This window comes from Xiphophorus couchianus, chromosome 20, assembly GCF_001444195.1.
Source record: "Xiphophorus couchianus chromosome 20, X_couchianus-1.0, whole genome shotgun sequence".
Lineage (NCBI taxonomy): Eukaryota > Metazoa > Chordata > Actinopteri > Cyprinodontiformes > Poeciliidae > Xiphophorus > Xiphophorus couchianus.
This window is the reverse complement of record NC_040247.1, coordinates 1775015-1793718: the sequence shown is the minus strand read 5'-3', so window position 1 is coordinate 1793718 and position 18704 is coordinate 1775015. Positions and strand designations below refer to the sequence as shown.

The 18704-nt window shown below is 36.3% G+C and overlaps 1 protein-coding gene across 11 annotated transcripts in view; it reads right to left on the bottom strand.

The window, feature by feature from the left end:
- ptprt (protein tyrosine phosphatase receptor type T) overlaps positions 1–18704 on the bottom strand; it is a 319822-nt gene that overhangs the window by 86210 nt on the left and 214908 nt on the right. For 4 of the 11 annotated variants that reach the window (XM_028003113.1, XM_028003117.1, XM_028003116.1 and 1 more), the window contains one exon: positions 16763–16795. The exons of 3 other annotated variants lie outside the window; for them this stretch is intronic. In XM_028003113.1, coding sequence (XP_027858914.1) covers positions 16763–16795 — 33 coding nt within the window. Of the gene's footprint in view, positions 1–6504; positions 6535–16762; positions 16796–18704 lie in introns of all 11 variants that reach the window. 4 more of the 11 variants (XM_028003114.1, XM_028003121.1, XM_028003123.1 and 1 more) reach the window with 2 other exon arrangements.

Sequence of the window (18704 nt, the reverse complement as noted above, 5' to 3'; positions counted from 1 at the left end):
GTGTGTGTGTGCGTGTGTGTGTGTGTGTGTGTGTGTGGGTGTGTGTGTGCGTGTGCACGCAAGCACAACACTGTTGATCCCTCCGAAGGTCAGGAAGCAATAAACGAGAGGTCAGCTTTGGAAGAAACATCTCCTTTATCCCTATCAATCCTTCGGCCCACGGTATACTGGCAATAATGTCTGTGTAGGACCAAAGAGATTATTCATTACATGTATGACTGTGCAAAAGTCTTAAACCACCTTCATTTCCTTTGAATTTTTTTGAAATCACTCAGCCATTCTTATGATAGTCTAACTTGAGCTTTTTGGGGGACATTTGGTTGTTTTTCACTTCTTATCTCCACTCTTTAAACATATTATGAAGTATGGCACAAATCTGATCTTTTTAGAAATTGGGCCATTCAGACTTCCATGATAAAATGAATATAGGTTGTAAAAAAAGCGCATTTGAGTCGCAATTTTGCCGACTGCGTGAATGTAGTCAGTCAACCTGAAGAAAGTCTGGGGAACTAATGAATCAATTCTACTTAAGAAGATTTAATAATATAAATATTTACACAGAAAATATTGGTCAGATTGAAAGGATGAAAACAAACCTTCTTCCAAAACATCTTCCTTCTAATAAAATCAGGTTTAATCCTAATATTTGAGAGCCACACAACCTACTCTATGATTGGGGCCAAACTGTTACTGACAGTGGTCTATTCTTGACTATCTGACTGCACTTTCATTAAAAAAAGTAGGGAGAAGAAGAAAGGCAAGTGGGCCAGAAAGAGAATCAGGAACATAAAAACGGAAGAATGTATGTAATCAGTGAAGTGGTAAAAGCAACAGGCAACATCTCAGAACTTTTATGGAAAAGACTTTCTCATTATCGTTCCCATTCTTTCCCTGCACTTCTTCCTATCACACATTTATCCCAATAATGGGCTCGTTTAAATGACAAATCCCTCATATTGTAATTTGCAATGAACGGGACATAATCCTTCTTTAATGAATATCACGGCGGCAGTTCATTAACCGCTCAGGTTACCCCACCGGGCGCTGGCCCTACCGAGAGTCATGAGCTACTTGTGCGCCCCCGGCGACGCTAATTGCAGGCTGTTTGATGTGTCGATAATGAGAGATGTGTGGTGAGGGAACGTTCAAAACGATAAGGGAAAGCTGCGCCGTTCCCCTGATGGGTTTAAGAGCAGTTTTGGTCCCCAGAGACACGAGATGGGAGGAAATGAAGTGAAGCAGAGCAGAAGTACTCATGAAACGGGTAAAAAAAAAAATCAGCTTTTTAATTGTTTCTTATGTGATGTATGAGACGTCAGGAGCACTTGAGGGGTTCATTTCCCAAAAGCCGTGTTTCCATTAAAAAAAGACTCATTACTGAAGGTTATTCATTTTACAGAATAAAGAGACTTCCTTATTTTATGCTTAATTGTATAGGGTGAAATGACGTAGGATGAACCATAACGATTCGGGATTGTTTAATTTGAAGCGAGTTCTTTTTAGAATAATGCATCAATATTGAACCAATAGAGTCTGCAGCTTCCTGACCCAGCTGCTGCCTCAACAGTTCACACTGATAAAACTCACATTAACCAGCAGGGCAAACATGACTACGTCAGAACCGAACCCTTTAACTTACCTCTGAATGCATGAATGGCTTACAGACGAAGATGTGTGCATTTTCTTTTTTCAACGAGATTCTTAAGGATAAAATGAAAAACTTGCTTCAGAGAGAAAAGTGTAAATGTTTTTCTATCCAGAACAAAAAAGAAAAACTAATAATATTTTTGGTTGTCGGTAGCACAGGACATCATGAAAATTTTAAAGCATCATAAGTTGATTGATAATATCCAATTATACAGAAGTCTATATTTTTCTAATTGACAGTGAACATATAAAGACATAAAGAGTTTATTTTCCCCATTTAATTTTAGCTAATATTATTTTTTTTTTCACAAAGTGCCATTCACTTTCCATGGCTCTGGTTGGGTGAACCTCTAAGAAAACCATGGATGTTAGATGTAAAATCCAAAACGGTTTCTAATGTGCGTAATAATGCATATCAGGAAATATTTAGTGTTTAAACTATTAAACAGTTTTAAGCATTTTAGAGAAGTCATTCATGGACAGCAGTCGTCCCTAAACTGTATAAAATTATGCAACGATTCTATAAAAATCCTTAAACTTCTAGAAGGAAACCAATTTAAAAATTAATCCAGTTCTACTGCCTTGTTTGTGCATATAAACTCCAATGTTACTTATGTTTAATTAAGAGCTACCTGATTGATCCTTTGCTCAATTAAAGCTAACTGTCTTGAATGTGGTGACCAATCAGAAGAGAACAGGTGAGACTCCGAAGTCTCTGCCCAGATATTTGGTTTGAAATAAAATACTCAAATCCTTTGTGTTAGTAAATATTAAGTCGTCGTTCTTGTCCAGGTCAAGTCAGAACAAGGTGATGGTTGAAAACCCATCAAGAGATTAATAAGTTATCAATAATCAGCAATTACTTTTATGTTCACAAGGCAGGTCTTGATGCTAGGACACGTCAACCATACGAGTGGCAATAAATGTTAGAGGAAAAGATCTTCAAAGTCCTAAAATCTTTGCCATTGAATCTGCGTCTGTTGTTCTGTTTCTACTTTATCCTACAGCAAAACAAAATCTCTTGGTTTCTAACTTTACTCAAAAAATTCAAAGCTAATCAGAGAAATCATGACTTGACAGGACAGATTTCATTTGTAGTAATTTATGTTAATTTTTCTGTAAATGGTGGCAACCAAGTTACTTTGTCCTGAATACAAAAGCACAAAGGAGAAAAATGTTTTCTTTGTGACTACATGAGCTGAGGTTGAGCCATTATTTCTCTCAGAGCAAATTCTGTTTCTTTTGGAGTTTCTTAGATATGTGGGGGGGTTTTAACCAGGTCTTCATCAAAAGTGAGAGTATTTCACCTGCAGCTTGACCATCACTTTCTTCAAAAGAGAAAATATGAATCTGAACAGCGGATTGCATTCATTTCAGTCGGTGCTCGGCGGATCCACAGGCCGACCCGGAGGTGTCCAGTAAAACACGGGGAGCAACATTTGTTTCACTTGTCAAGGAATTGGCAGAAACTCCTGTATTATGCTCGGGCTGGCCTCAGCCAGCCGGCTGGCAGCTGAATAACTCAAATATCCTGGAGCCATCCCCTGCTAGAGTCTGCAGTTAGACAGGCAGTCAGTCACCTCAGGATGACAGCGGTAGCTCCAGAGGAGGCTGCAGGCAAAACCCAAACAAACTTTCATCTGAGTATCACAACCCAAACAAGGGAGGGCGAGATGGAGAGCTACAGGCCGTGGTGAAGAGAGAAACACACACACCACACACACACACACACTGCAGGCATGCATCAGCCTGACACATTTAAATTCCCCCCTCATATGATGGCTCCTCAGGCTACCCCTGTAGATGTGAATGTAAATGTATTCACTTGCATTTAGATTTATTTAACAGCATAATAAACTATTTTTGCTTTATTTCACTTGACTATGGATTCATAGAAGCGTTTTTGCTACTCAATTAGCTTCATGGTATAACAGCTGCTTTTAATAAATGAGCTGAACATATTTACAAATGAACTTCTTGGTAAAATAATGGTTAAATAAAAAGAAAAGAAAAGTAAACACTGCAGTATGGCTATCTGCTGTTAAAGTTACAGTGGTAAGAATTTGCTTAAAGATATGATATTTCTTTCAAAAACTGCAGTGAACTGTTTTATTTAGAAGTGGGGTGTTTTTTCCACATACAATCATATTCTATAAATTTAAATATTTGTTCTGATATGGCTCATTTGTCTGATTAAAATTTTACATCCTTTAAGCAGGTATTAAACATACTTTTCTTTAAACTCGCATTTCTGTAGTACAGATTTTTTTATCGGTCTGATGTAATTAAATTTTATTGCCATGTTTTCATGTATTCACCATAATTAATGCGATAAAAGCCTTTAAGAATTTGTTTGTAATTAGTTATTGAATGGGTCTGTATAAATAGTGAGATTTTCCTTTTGTGAATTACAAATTGATGTAAGACACTAAACTTATTTAATTTATTTAGTTCTTCTTTTTGCACAACTTAAAGTTTTGAAGATAAATTTAGTTTTAATCCTATTTTTGAGTAAAAGCAGTTAAATCCTCATGTGTTGCTTAAAACAATAAAATATTGGTGAATACAGCAAAACCAAGTTATCCAGGAAACTTTAGGGGTGAAGCTGATAGTAACAGTTTGGGTTAAAACAATCCTTCATGTTGAAACTCGCTTTGCATTACAATCTGTTATTACCCCTCCATATGTTTCCCTAACATAGTTAAAGTTAAATCTGAGCATCAAAGTCAAAACTAAGGGCGTGCCGTGGTGGCGTAGTGGATAGCGCGACCCGTATTTGGAGGCCTTGAGTCCTCGACGCGGCCGTCGCGGGTTCGACTCCCGGACCCGGCGATATTTGCCGCATGTCTTTCTCCCTCTCCTTCCCTGTTTCCTGTCAGCCTACTGTCATATAAGGGACACTAGAGCCAACAAAAGAGGCCCTGGAGGGGTAAAAAAAAAAAAAAAAAAAAGTCAAAATTAAAAGCAATCTGTTGAATGCTGTCACTCCAGATGGACCCGTCTCTCTCCATGAAGGAGCAGTTTTAGCTGCTGCCAAAGAGCCTTAGGGGAGCTGTTTTAGGAGAAACTTTGGCCAGGCCATGATTTTTCCACTTAGTTAGGACTCACACCAGATTTAGAGAGTTTTCCAGGCCTTTGAAGATGCTTTGAGAAGCAGAGATTCTCTGCAGGGATTTTCAGATGAGCTCAGGGCAAAAGAGTGCAGACGTGCACACAGGTAAGCACGTAGCGGTGTGTGTGTGTGTGTGTGTCATTACGTGCTTGTGCATGCCTTAAGACAGCTATAATAGCTCTTCATTAGAAGTGGTTAATAAGCAGGAAATGGCCACTTGGTGAAGGAGATAAGAGTGAATTACATTGACCTTTTAGGGTGAGACTCTTTAAGAGGCAGGGCATGCAGGCGATCCAGAGGAAGCTGAACTCAAATGTTCCCTTCTGCATCAGCATGTGTGGAAATTATCACAATATTTTACATATAATAAACAAATTATATCATAGCACAAACAAAAAAAATAATATAAGTTTAAAACACATCAGAATGCAACAAAAATACAGGTTGTACTAAAAAAGTTTTAGGTTTTTAACCTAGTCCTGAATTTAGATCAAAGAATTTTAGAAAACAGATGTTGAAGTATTTCTCAATTATTATGGGAAACGATCCAGTCGTGTCGTTATTTCCTTATATTTTTCATCAAAGCTGCCAATTATTGTTTAAAGTGGTCTAAAATCACTTTTCAAGCTAAATAAATGAAAGTGAACAGTAAAGAAAGCTGCAGTATGTAACTTTTATAAATACATTTTTTACATATTTGTTGAAACGGTCACCATGTCATGACAGTATGGTAGGAGAGAGATAAGCGAAAAAAAATTAAGACCCTCTGCCTTCTCCCAGTACTAACTAGAAACAACCAGTCAGATCAAGGAGGTGGGTTTTAATGCTGTCAATCACCCTTGATGTGGCGCTGCTCATTCCCTCTGTCTCTCTCCCGTTGCTCTGTGGTGTGATGCAGTTGGCAGAGCCTGCAGTGAAGGCTCACTGCACCAACGATGGCGGATAAACAGTTGTTTCTCCACCATTAGCACATTTAACAGCACATACCTGGGGTTGATTGACAGCACTAAAACCCTCCTCCTGGCTCTGATTGGTTGTCTTTGACTCTGGAGCGGTGCATTTCTTCACACAGAAATAGTAGCTCAGGAAGGAGTTTGATCTTTTCACAGATTCTCTGTCTCATATTTTTTAAAACCGTCACTACATGGTGACAATTTTAACAAATAATTTTTTTAATATATATGTAAAATGTGCTTTACATGCTGCAGCTTTAACCTAAAGGCAGGTTTAGTAAAAAAAACAAAAAACATGCAAAATGCAGAAATCTTCAGTGAAAATGTCAGCAAGTGGATGTGATACTGTTGTAGTTCTGACGATACTTGAGTTTTTTCTCCCCCTAAAGTTGGAAAGTATATTTTCTCACACAGATTTCCGTCAAAAAATGAAAATATGTATTTAATCCTACTTTTGCAGAAACTTACAAAACTGCAAAATGTGTAAAACTAAATACCCTGACATATTGAGAATAAACTTAAAACAACTTAAACAACAAATACATACATTTTGAGATATTAAACTAAATATGAGATGTAATACTAAATGGTAGTTTTACTGATGTTCAAAGGTGTTTTTGCAATAAGGATGCAGTGTTTGTCCTAAAATATGAGAATCTTTTAACCATGCTCTCAATTATTATTATTTTAGAAAGTTAAGTGTGGTGAAAGCTAAACAGGACAAACATTTCAACAAAAGAACGTACGATGGGCTGAGAAAGCAGGAGTTCCTGATGTGAAGTCTCTACTTACAGGTAATAAGAGTAGGAATAAGCATGTCTTCTGAAGCATGGTGAGGTGAGGCCGATGATGACAACAGAGCAAAAACCCAGAAGAAGACAAACACATTGGATTAGTTCATGATTTGAGTGAAAAATAAATCTGTTAGCCTACACAAGCTAGGAATTTAGTTTGTTTGTGTCCTCATATTTACTCCCCACTTTACTTTCCTTACTTTATTAAAAAATAAAATAAAATAAATTTTGCAGGCCCTCTAAGTTATCTAGATGTAGATATTTTGTATTTATTGTAATTTTGAGCTGTTCAACAAAGTTAATATCTGAAATGATTTGCTTTGTATTAGTTTGTTTTGTATTGCTGAAATGCAAAACAAAAACAACATTTTCATTTTGTTTGTCTTACAAAAGTCTTTTGTTAAATTTAAGCTAAGAAAAGCTGTGATGACCTTAGAGACAGGAGAGTTGTTGGCCAACAATCTTGGAAGGGTTAGACGGCCATTTTGAAACTTTTTAAAGTGCTGCTGCCCAATGATGTAATGAAACCACTACATCATTGTGGTAGTTGGGTTTTTACACACTTCAGCTTAATCTTTAAGAAATAATGAATGCCTGTACACACTCAAAGTTAGATTTGAAAGAATTAAAATTGCATATCTTAAGTGCTTGTTTCTTCAAGACATTTTATCTCTCATCCTAAAAACTTCTTCAGACCTGAAGATTTTGGATGAGGAGTGAAACGTCTTCAAAAAGCAAGAGAAGACGACTAATTACCTTCAACTTAAACTCCTGCTTGACCAATAATCTACACTGGCATTTAAAAAGATATCTCATTTTTATAATAATTGCATATCTAGTCGTGTGTATGCTTTCCAACCATTTAGTAAAAGTTATGCAACAAAAAGGCCTTCACAGGCACAGCTGTGGCCTCCATCACCAACTGGCTGATTTGTTCAGACAGGAATGAGAGAGAGGCTGAGTGAAGACAGACAGGAGAGAAATGGATGCAGAGAACAAACGGAAATAAGGAGGATTTATCAGTCTGATGAAAGGTTTCAATCACTCTGTACTGATGCTGTAGGTGTGGTTTAAAGAACTGCTCCGCAAAAAATAAGTCCCAAGCAAAAATTTACTGTTATTTTGATTTCTTTTCAATGGCTTCCCACCCCAACGTGCACCGATCGTCCAATGAGACACCAACGACTGGAACAAACAACACACATAAACTCACACTTCATAGGCTTTAGATGGTGTGGAGGAACCAGTAGGTCCAGTAGGACTAAAAGGATCAATATCTGCATCCTTGCTTTAAGTGCCGGTAACCATCTACAGGTTGCTTCTTTCTCTCTTTGGAAAGGAAAAAATGGTTGAAACTTAAGAAAATGGTCAAAGGAGAAAGTAAAAGAAAAGGCTGACACATTTAAATTCTTAGTCTTTACACACACACTAACACACCCCATTTAACAGACATGCACTTAAACACATTTGCAACCCACCCACTGTTCACACTGCACTCTTTTCAAATGGCAGATGCACACACAGTCATAACCATAACCCCTTTTTAGGGCCTCTGCTGACATTGTCCTTATGATATTAATAAAATGCAGCGCGCTAGGAGCCGGGCTGTAAAAGCCACAGCAGTTAAAACTGCCCATAAATATTAATAAAGTGTAAAAAAAAAAAAAGCTTGGCAGAGAGACAGTGGAGACGTATTTGTTTCTGTGTGACATTTAACTTCGTATATAAAATCTGATCATGTACATCTTCATTTCATTGCATCTGTGTGGGTTAGACTGATCCAGTACAGGTGGAACTGAGCTCAAGTTTGGATCACAAATTTTCAGTGGTAAAAAACTTTGTACCACAAATCTTCCTTCTATTTGCCTATTACTTTTCAGCCATTATGCAGCAGACTTGGTGCTCTGCTGTGGATCATTATCCAGCTTAAGGCAAAGGTCACACACTGATGACCAGACGTTGTCTTAGTCCAAAACAGCAGAAACCAAGGATTCATCAGCCTGTCCAGGTCCTGAAAGGGGAAATCAACACTATGATCGACAGTCGGCCTCATTTCTTTTGAAATGCTCTGTTAGTTTCATACCAGAGGGAATGGGACACACACCTTCCTGTAAGGAAAGACACACACCTTCCTTACAGGAAGGTGTGTGTCCATAAAGGTCCGCTTTTGTCTCACGAGTCCACAGAAAAATACTTTTCCTCATTTTCTAAGAATTGTCTTTGTGTTCTTGATGGTTAGAGATGATTTTAGCCATTAAGCTCCCATTAAATGCTGCTTTTTCCAATCCTTTTCTCATTAAAGAATCATACGTGTTGACCTAACTGAAGCAACTGAAGGCTGCAGTGTATCTTATGCTATTCTTGGTTCTTTTGAGAGACGGGTCAAAGAGGCAGAATGTCTCCTTTCCACATTTGACCAAGTTGCCTTGGCTATTTTTTCCTTTAATGAATTAGATATTTTTTTTAACAATGCAATTATTCTCTTTAGTACTCTGTCATACTCTTTGCACATGAATAAAGCTTTTTTTTCTTACTGTAACTTTAGCTTCAATTTGCAGAACAATTACTTCCAAAGCGAGGTACATAAACTATTGAAGGCCACTGCAAAGAAATAAAAATAATTATGGTCCAAAAAGCTCAGAAAGTTTGAGAGTAATTTCACATATTTACTATGAAAAAAACTGATATTATCTGTTGTTGAAAAGTCAAATTTCACAATTAAATGGAATAAATTGCGATATTATAACTCAGATATTCTCGAAGCCAGGTTCTACCACCTAAACATTTGAAAACATTCCAGTGTGTATTTTCTAAATTTATCACTTCAATCCTAGAGGACTTCCATAATTTTTGTTGAAAATATCTGATTTTATAATCTCGGTACATTTTTGAGGGGTTTCTTTATTCTTTTCACAAATTTCTGACTTTATATCATCAGGAAATATTAGGTTTATTATTAAATCAAACTTTAAATCAAGAAAAAATTGGGAGTATATTTTGTGAAATATGTTGAATGTTGAGATCAGAGGAATATAAATGCTCTTGTAAAATTTAGAATTTTTGTAAAAATGTACGTTTTCATTGTCAGTTATTTTAATCCTCCTATCTAAAATGGACCTAATACTTTGTTGTATCCGTCTGTGCCTAAGTACACATGGAAAATAAGATAAAATCAGCCAAATCAAATGAACAGTGAGTTTGTCATTCGTCCAATAGGAATGCAGTGGATTCCTCATTAGACTTCGCAGAGCGTGAAGGTTTCCAGAGGGCCTCCAGCATGAACAAAACTTCCATCTCAGGGCTCCTGGGTGGAACATGAAGGGCATCCATAAGCTGGCATCAGCACAAGATGGTGTCGCTTGGTCGTTAAAAATGTGAAGCAGAGCTGACCAATGCAGTACCAGCAGTGGTGTGACCTTTGAACTCATTCCTGCATCCTGGTAGAGTTCAAGCACATCAGGATGTGGTGAGGATCTGGTCTGTGTTGGGATCATAATGGGATGCTGCACCTTTTGAGATTTGCATGAAATGGCAAGAAAATCTATTTGCATGAATATCAGCATCATAATTTTTTTCTCAATGAAGGACATTAGTTAAATATATCGCAGTTTTACTTTAAGATGGCAAATAATCTGGAGCGATGCAGCAGAATAGGCAGAACACGGAGGGCCACCATTGTTGCTGTTTTGCTCGGCTGAAAACTGGGAAATGTGTTTGGTTTGCATTTACATAGACATGATTTACTTTATGTGTCTAATATCTCTGAAGTCTGTTATGTAACCTTTGCATTTTTGTCCGACCAAAACGCCGTTACCATGTAAACGAGAAGCCAAACGGCAACAAAATGATCGTGTTTACTGTTGTGTAAAGAGGCCCTGAATTATTTTCTTTTCTAACCGCAGTGTCAGGATGTTGGTCAGATCCTGAAGGGGAAACACAAACTTTCACTAACGGCCATCCATAAATCAGTGGGTCTTTTCACAGACTGAAGCAGAAACAGAAAAAGCAGAGCTGTGATAGACTTATGGAAATCACTCCATCCACATACAGCATTCTATGTTGTTCTTACTCTGTTTGGATGATGATTTCATTTAAACACACTTCTTCCCTCTCGCAGACTGCAGTTCTTTTCTTATACATATGGATGACTCCTGTTGCAAACAAATTTCCACACTGATAGGATGGCTGCAGTTTATCATAGGCTTATATGAATACTATCAGCTGAAACACATGGAAACACAAACATCATGTGCAGATTGCAGATGTTTCATCTGTAATATTAAGGCTACAAGAATATGTCAAGAATGTCTTGGAAGAATATGAAGAAAACTTTAATGACTAAGCTGAATGTGAAATATTTTGCCTGCTAGATAAGAATATGCTTTCAATACAAAAGGCTGTGCTCCAAGATTGGCAGATATAACATCATGTTATGTGAAGAGTCAATACTTCCAACGTTGATTCTTCTTCTTTTCGATGGGCTTTTTTAAGAAATGAACTCAGGTTCTCCATCGGGTTCAGATCTGGGGAGTTTCCTAATTCCTCCGGTCGTCTGGTATATGAGCCACTTTTGTTATCACATTAGCCTTGTGACATGGTGCTACATTATGCTGCAAAACCCACAGAACAGCAAATTGTTCCTGGGTTGTTGGACTATGTGGGTCTTTGATCCCTATCTGGATTCTTGGCACTGTTCTTGGATTAAACCCCAATCCGGCTGATAAGAAATAAATCCACACACGGATTGTGTGGATTTCATGGATCTCATGAACTGGAACTGGATCTCATATCTCTCACAATTTCTTCTCCAGAAAAATTGTTTTCTAGATGTTTCTGTAGGGAGCATCAATTTGTACTAATTCTGTAGATTTTCAATCTTTCCTAAAACGTGTTTTTAGACAGAAAATATGTTTCTGCTGTGTGTTGTGATGCCTTCAAACCTTTCTGCTTCCAATATCGAGGAAGTTCTGCTCTGGTGGAAATGTAATTCTGTATCGTTTCACTCTAATGTTAAATATTTTAGAGCTTGGTGGAGACTTCCATGTTCTAAAGGCATATTTACTGCAAATGAATTTGTCCTGAAGTTATGGATAATCCAGAAAACGTAGGTGATAAAACATTACGACGCAAAGCGTTCATGGCAACACAAGTAACACAAGTACCCTAACCCTATCCCTTGTCATGAATTGGCAAGGTTGTAAGTTTGGAAAGCACAACTAAGACTTTTGACCATGATTTAGTAGCTTCCAGCAAGCATTTTTGGATCAGACATTATTTAAACGGTCTATTTAAAATAAACACTTTCCATGCTTATATAAATGTAGTTGTACAAATCAAATATCATTGACAGGCAACAATAGATACAACTACGAACTGAAAACTCAAGACTCAGACCTTTAAAAAAGATTTTGCATACTTCAGCTTTAGCTATAAAGTGAAACCTAAAGAAGATTGTATTTCTTAAACCAGCAGATATTAAAAATTAAATGTTTATAATTTTAAAAAAAAATCTTAAAATGGAACTTGAATTTTATTGCATCACTTTGTTGGTTGAATTACATGTTAAGTAAAATGAGAAACTAATTTTAATGCCAACATTTATGGTTCCTTTTCCAAAAATCCAATGATCAGAAATGTTTGCTAGTGGAGGAACTTGGGTTCAATGTCCACCCACTTTTGGGAATTGAAAAGTGGGTAAAAAAGTCCTGAGCGCTCATGAAGCATTTTGAATAATAACGTTTTAGAGAAAAAATATTTCTTAACTAGAAATAAAAGGACTGAATGAGAAATGTGGGCCGTGTATAAAAATATGAATCTTTGTGGCTAGCCCTCAGCTATTTTAAAAGTGCTATAAGTGCACGTCCAAGCATTTATCTCAGCAAGCTGCAGAGTGCATTATTCAGCCATGTGTCACATCTAGAATGGGGGTCAAGCCCAGCTCAGCACTGCTAGTGTGCATCAGTGGTAATGTGCCCAATTTATCTAGGAAAAAAATACAAATTCAGCATAAAAGTCTTGAACTAAGACCGAGTATTTTTGTCATCTTAACTCAGAGACTAACTTCATTAAACAGTGAAGTTAGAAAAAAACTGTTTAATGATGTACTTACTGTATCTGCCCCATTGATGATTGTTATTTTAATCTTAAACTTGTCTCTCTGATTTTTTAAAGCAGCTGGATATGATTGTTTATATTTTTTATTTTTTAATAAAAAATGTTGTTTTAATTGCTGAGCCTCTAACTTTTAATCTAAGCATTATTGAAAACGAAGTTTCTAAAGTTTGGAGTTTTCCATTTGTTCTTCGATTGCTAAGAGGAGGCAAACCCTCAGTCATGAATTATTAAAGGCCCAAGATTATGTATTCTGGTGAAACTATTTGAAAAACTGGACTAGGATCAACTGAAGAGACTTTTCAGAATAAAAGAACAGTCTAAGCTCTTCATTCAGGCTTTAAAAAGCAAAACATCACTGTTACTGCCACTCTAAAACTTCTTAATGGTGTTTAAGGCCTTGACTTTACAATATTTTGAGTTATTGTGTTTGTGCTATTTATTTTTAGAAATACTTCTCTAGATTAGAATCTCCAAACAAGCTGCCTATTGGTTTGCAGATTACATGGCAAGTAAAACACAATGTGTGCTGATGAATAGCTCTGTCTTTCTCCAGGTCACAGAAGGTGAACCTCAGGGCACAGTCTTAGGACACATTTTAGTCACAACCTACATTTCGGATCTGTGTTCACACCTGTCAGCTGTTTGAAAGAAATCCTTTAGAAATGTGAACACAGACATTACCATTGATGCCACATGTTTAGCACTGAGACGCTATTTTAAGCTTAAACAGTTTTGTTGGTAGGCCAAATCCATTTTGCACAACTTGCACTCAACGACAGTGTTTTCCAGTGTCCAATAAAATTGTTTTTGAAGCAAAAATTAACCCCCAACGAGCCAAGAGAGGCGGTTTTGTTGTAACCTGTGCGTCAGATTTACAGGTGGACCAGAAAGACGCAAATACAAAAGTGCCGACTGGGACCCTTTTATGTGAAAAACGCAATTAATTGCGTTAACTTTTTTAACGCATTAAAATTGATGTAATTAGTTAATCAAAATTAACACATAAAAGGCCCACTCAGTGAAAATAAAACATAAAGATTAATATGGATTTTTGTTGTGTACTACCTACATCCTCGTCTTCTATGCACTAGTTCTGACTTCTGCTGATACAGTCAAGTTAAAAACTAAGCTCAAATTAGCTGTTTCCACTTTGTTACGTTGGAAAAAATATCAAACTCATACCAACTGTCAAGAACTTTGGATTGTTGCTGAAAATGTACCATGAAAATATAATTGCCTTGTCTTGGTGGAGGAGGATTTTTGTTTGTTTTGGCCTGCAGAACTCAGCAAACTCAACTCATTTAATTGACCATCAGGTTTTCTGTTTGCCAAAGTACTCTAGAGACAAATTTGAAGCTCTCTTTCTGTTGCTTGATCTAAACATAAACAGGAATATTATCTCAGATATTCTAGAAAAGTCTAGTGTTAAAATGTTAGCCTGGCCCAGTCAAAGTCCAGACATCAAGCTGAAAACATGAAAATGTGTTCAATCTTTAATAAACTCACAATAAAGTTGTAAAGGGCAGCAGAATCAAATTTTTCCTAAATTTTAGAGAGTGGTACATTTAGATAGAAACCAAAAGAAGTTTCATTTTTCTCCCATATTGTATCAACATTTATGGAAACATGTTTTTCTGATGTCTATGTTTCTGTCTGTAATATCTAAAAAGCAAAGCCCAGTATCCAGTAGTGAAGCTGAAGTAAGGAGGTGTATGTAAATTTAAGTGTAAAGTAGGATTATATTGGAGAAAGACAAATCCACTGCTTGCTCAGATTGTCTCAGAGCCCAGAACAGTGTGGGTGGAGATATTTAAGGAGCGTCACTTTCATTTGGAAAGATATTACCACATATCCCCCTGCTTAATCATCCATCTATATTTTATTTGTTAGAGCCAAACACAATTTCTAACCTACAAACTTTCACTAATTATTTAACCTCTTTTTTCCCCTAATACTGGAGGCGGTTGGCTGGTTTCAGTTCCTACATAATTGTTTATTCTGATCTACAATTCAATTACACCAACCTGCTCCCACAACAGCCTGCACCATGCCAGGCAAAACTATCGTTTCTCTGCCTAATTTTCTGTCATAAAATTTATGATGGTGGATGACACATGTACAAACAACACCGCAGGATGGTGGTGTTATTTTTACAAGACATCAAAGTAAATTACTAAAAAGTATTGCACATAAAATCTGGTGCACAAAAAACAATATCAGTAGAAATTGACTGTGTGCAGTACGACTATATAGGGAAATGTTCACTAAAAGCGTTTCATGTTAGTTAGCCTAAATCTCCACTAAATAATGAAAGCCAAATGTCACATGCAGCCATTTTACAATGTACAGCTAAAAAAGATGCACTTTTTAGCAATGAAGGAAAACAAAGAATATGTGCTGGTGCATAAATGAGGACTTGTGTAATGGCATGCATTAAAGCTCTCAGAGGAACAGAGAAGCCTGCATTTTAAGCTGTGAAGTGTCACAGATCTGGCTGTGTAATGGTGCTGAGTAGAGCTTAAACTCCTTGTGGCTTCCCAGCCCTCAAACAGCCAAGAGAAAATTACACACGTGTCACTCAGACTAATATATTAGGTGTTTCATGTTTCACACTCTCGTCTGTAAGTGTTGCTTAGGACAGCACATTCTCTGAGTCTTTTCAACAGAATGGGGATTTGTAACCGCAGCAATTAATATTTGAATGTGAACTGTGTCAGCACAACATTAATGCCAAAAGTTTTAGGAGGTAAGCAGCACGTCTGCTGCCCCAAGCTAGAACTGTGAGTAGTTTAACGAGGATATCGGTTTCTTCAAATACTTTGTGTCTCAATCTGGTAGGAAATTAACTGTTTTCTCTGTTGTTTTTTAAAGGTTTTTAGGGAGAATCCATGAATATCTGCACCAGGTGGTAGAAGGAGCAACTGGATGTGAAGAACCAGGATTCTCACTGAGGACTCGGGTCAACTGCTACTCAGAGCCATTAAAATTACTTTTCTAGCAGTTAAATCAAACTGTGTGTTAGCTGCTTTCATACTTGACACTTTTGCATGAGTCAGTTTGTCTGTATTTATTTTAAGCAGCCACATTTGTAAATCTTCTTACTGCCTTAAATTAGTTATGCTCCATGGCAAAAACGAACAATACCGTTTTGCTGTGGGATTTGTGCTTTTCTCCAGGGTGGAATGAGAATACACTGAGCCTGAGGATATGTCTAAAGAGTTTGATTATTCATTATACACACCATCTGATGGCTAAATCATTCCATAGTCGGGTTTAAAAAACTGTCATTATTTTCTCCTCCTTATAAACCAACGGAAATGCATTCCTTTGTTTTATGTAATCTACAGAAGTCACATATGTTTAATAAGTTACAACTAAAAAGTAATATTTGTCAACTTTTATAGCAAAAAATACCTTCCAACAAGGGTCTTTGGTAGATCATATTAACATTTTCTTGTTATATATAAATAACTAGGCTGATTGTGGTTGGGATTAGATTAAAATAGTCAATATATATAACTCTGAATTTAACAACAATTTTGTATCCAGATCTATTACGACAGCCGAGTACAATTAGTGCGTAGTTATCTGTAATAGAAGGAGTGAATGATGGAAATCAGTGTATAAATAATAATATATACAAAATAATTAATTGAAGTTGATTGAACTGTTCAAAAACTAGGATCAGTTGGAATATATGTGTGATTGGATTAAATTTAATTCTTTGTAAATTGCTTTTACGTGCATGTTGAGAATTGCCATTATATAATTAAACTAAACTGCATTAAAAAAATAATCATCAAAAGCAAAACCATGTGTTTAACCTTTTCCACTACAAATTGCTGTATAGGTCGTAAGTTCTATGTAATGAATGAGATAACATGTCAAACACAACTTAAGTAGACGCAAATATTACAGCAGAATGGAAACCGTAAAAACAAAGCTTAGGCAACATGGTGAATAAATATAAATATAAACTTCTAGTAAAGATCTAAATCCTGTTGTCTGTTTTGAATTTATCCTATTTTCATTACAGGAACAACAATATATTAGGAAAATGAAAAATGTGAGCAAAGCAGCAGTGAGAGTCACAGTGAGCAACGGAGTGGATGTGTTCATGTCTAAAAGTAAACATACAATACCCCACGCTCAGAGTTCTCCATGTGTGAATCTCTCTATTGGAGCAAGGGCAAGGCAGGTACAGGACGGAACAGGAAGGGTGGAGCCAAAGACAGGAAACAGGAAGATAGAGAGAAACATAAAAGGGAGTGAGACTCCAGTCAGAGATGTTGTTGTGAAAAAGACATCTATTTCATCTGCATGTTTTCATTACTTCCATTCCCTCACATCTTTATTCTGTTTCTCTTGACAGTGAGAGAAAAAAACAAAATCATACTTCACTCTGACAGAATGTTTTCCACTCTAATTATAATTTCCTGCAGAGCTTCAGCAGGATTTTTGAACTCAAACACACGTTTGTCTTGAGGTTCTGGCAGTGATCTGAATACTGAAAAACCCATTTATTTTACTTCACCTCTTTGGAGAAGTTGCACATAGCATCAAATATAAACATGGTTCAGCACTGAAAACAATAAACTGATTTATATAAATGATGACAGTGTGGACATTTAATAGATCTTCAGCAAATACGCTGTTATGTGGTACATAAAGATTAGAGGATTCATCTAGGTGGCAGGTTTCAAAGTTGAATTATTACAGGTTGACATCCCAGAGCTTCATGAGCAATTTATAAAATGGGTCAAAATAAACACCTACAGAATAAATCTGCAGCCAGATAAAATCTCTTCAATCCCTGAGCTGTCGTGTGAAGAGAAACCGTGAACATGAAGCCAGATTGTTCAGGGACAAATCTCATTCGCCTCTTTTGTCTCCGACTTTCAACACGTTCTGTCACAGCGAGTGGAGGTCAAAGCTTCTGGCTCAATTTTTAAAAATCCATTGTTAGCAGAACAAACAGATTATTAAACTACTAGAATTAGTTTCAAAACGCAAAGTTTTATCATTTTAGACGTACTTTTAACAGCCTCTATGATTGTTCATATTTCACACAATTAACTGAATAGCATAAATCTGTATTTTTTATAATTGCCTCAGTAGGTTATAATGTCAAAATGTGGATAGAAGAATATTTCTGTTGTGATGGATAGAGCAAGAAGAGAAGATGGTGACATGGAAGCTGGAATGCACAAAACAATGGATGCAACAAAGCAACTATGTAACCATATAAAAATCATCATTAATCCGATTTTATTTTATGTTTTCATATTTGAGTTGGTTCAAAATTATTAGAGGAATGAAGAGGAAGCAACTAATTACACCCACGACAATTACAAATGCCAAAAGCAACATTTAGCAAAACAAATGGTTGCAAATATATATAAATATTGCTCATGTATCCTTATTTCGTTTAGTTTGAAGTTTATATGTTTATACTTTGTCTGTATGCTGTGAGTACTTCAAAACCAAAACCAAAAATCTTTATTTGTTCACACAGTCATGATCAACAAAGTCGACTGATTCTAACCAGTTGCATAAAACCAAATGCTTGTTTGTTTTCCACATTTCAGGATTTTATACACCAAAGTTATTTTTTTCTTGGTTTTTATTTTTTGTGCTAAAATAAAATGTTGAACACTTAAACTCTTACCTGCTGCAGACATCTCATCAACTTCTCCTACCATAAATTAAATTCATTAAATACCATTAATTTCGGCTTTCAGTTCACGCCAAACAAACTCTTGATAATAAACAGTTTATCCAACTACTGGGGAAAATAAAATATATCGGTATTTCTAAATTAAAAATACAGATATATTTTTGTTTCTGACCACCTCTTTTCTGAACACATCATTATTTAAACTAATAATTAGCAGAGATGTATTCCAGTCCACACAGTGTAAGTTATTCACATTGCATGAAATGATATTGGAATAACAAAGCAGCAGCATTACTTTAAAACAGTTTGGTTATAAAATGTTAACTTAAATGATGCATATTTCACTGAAAACTATTCCCTCCACTATCTGAGCATGACATGTCCACCTAAACTGGCATCCATGAGAA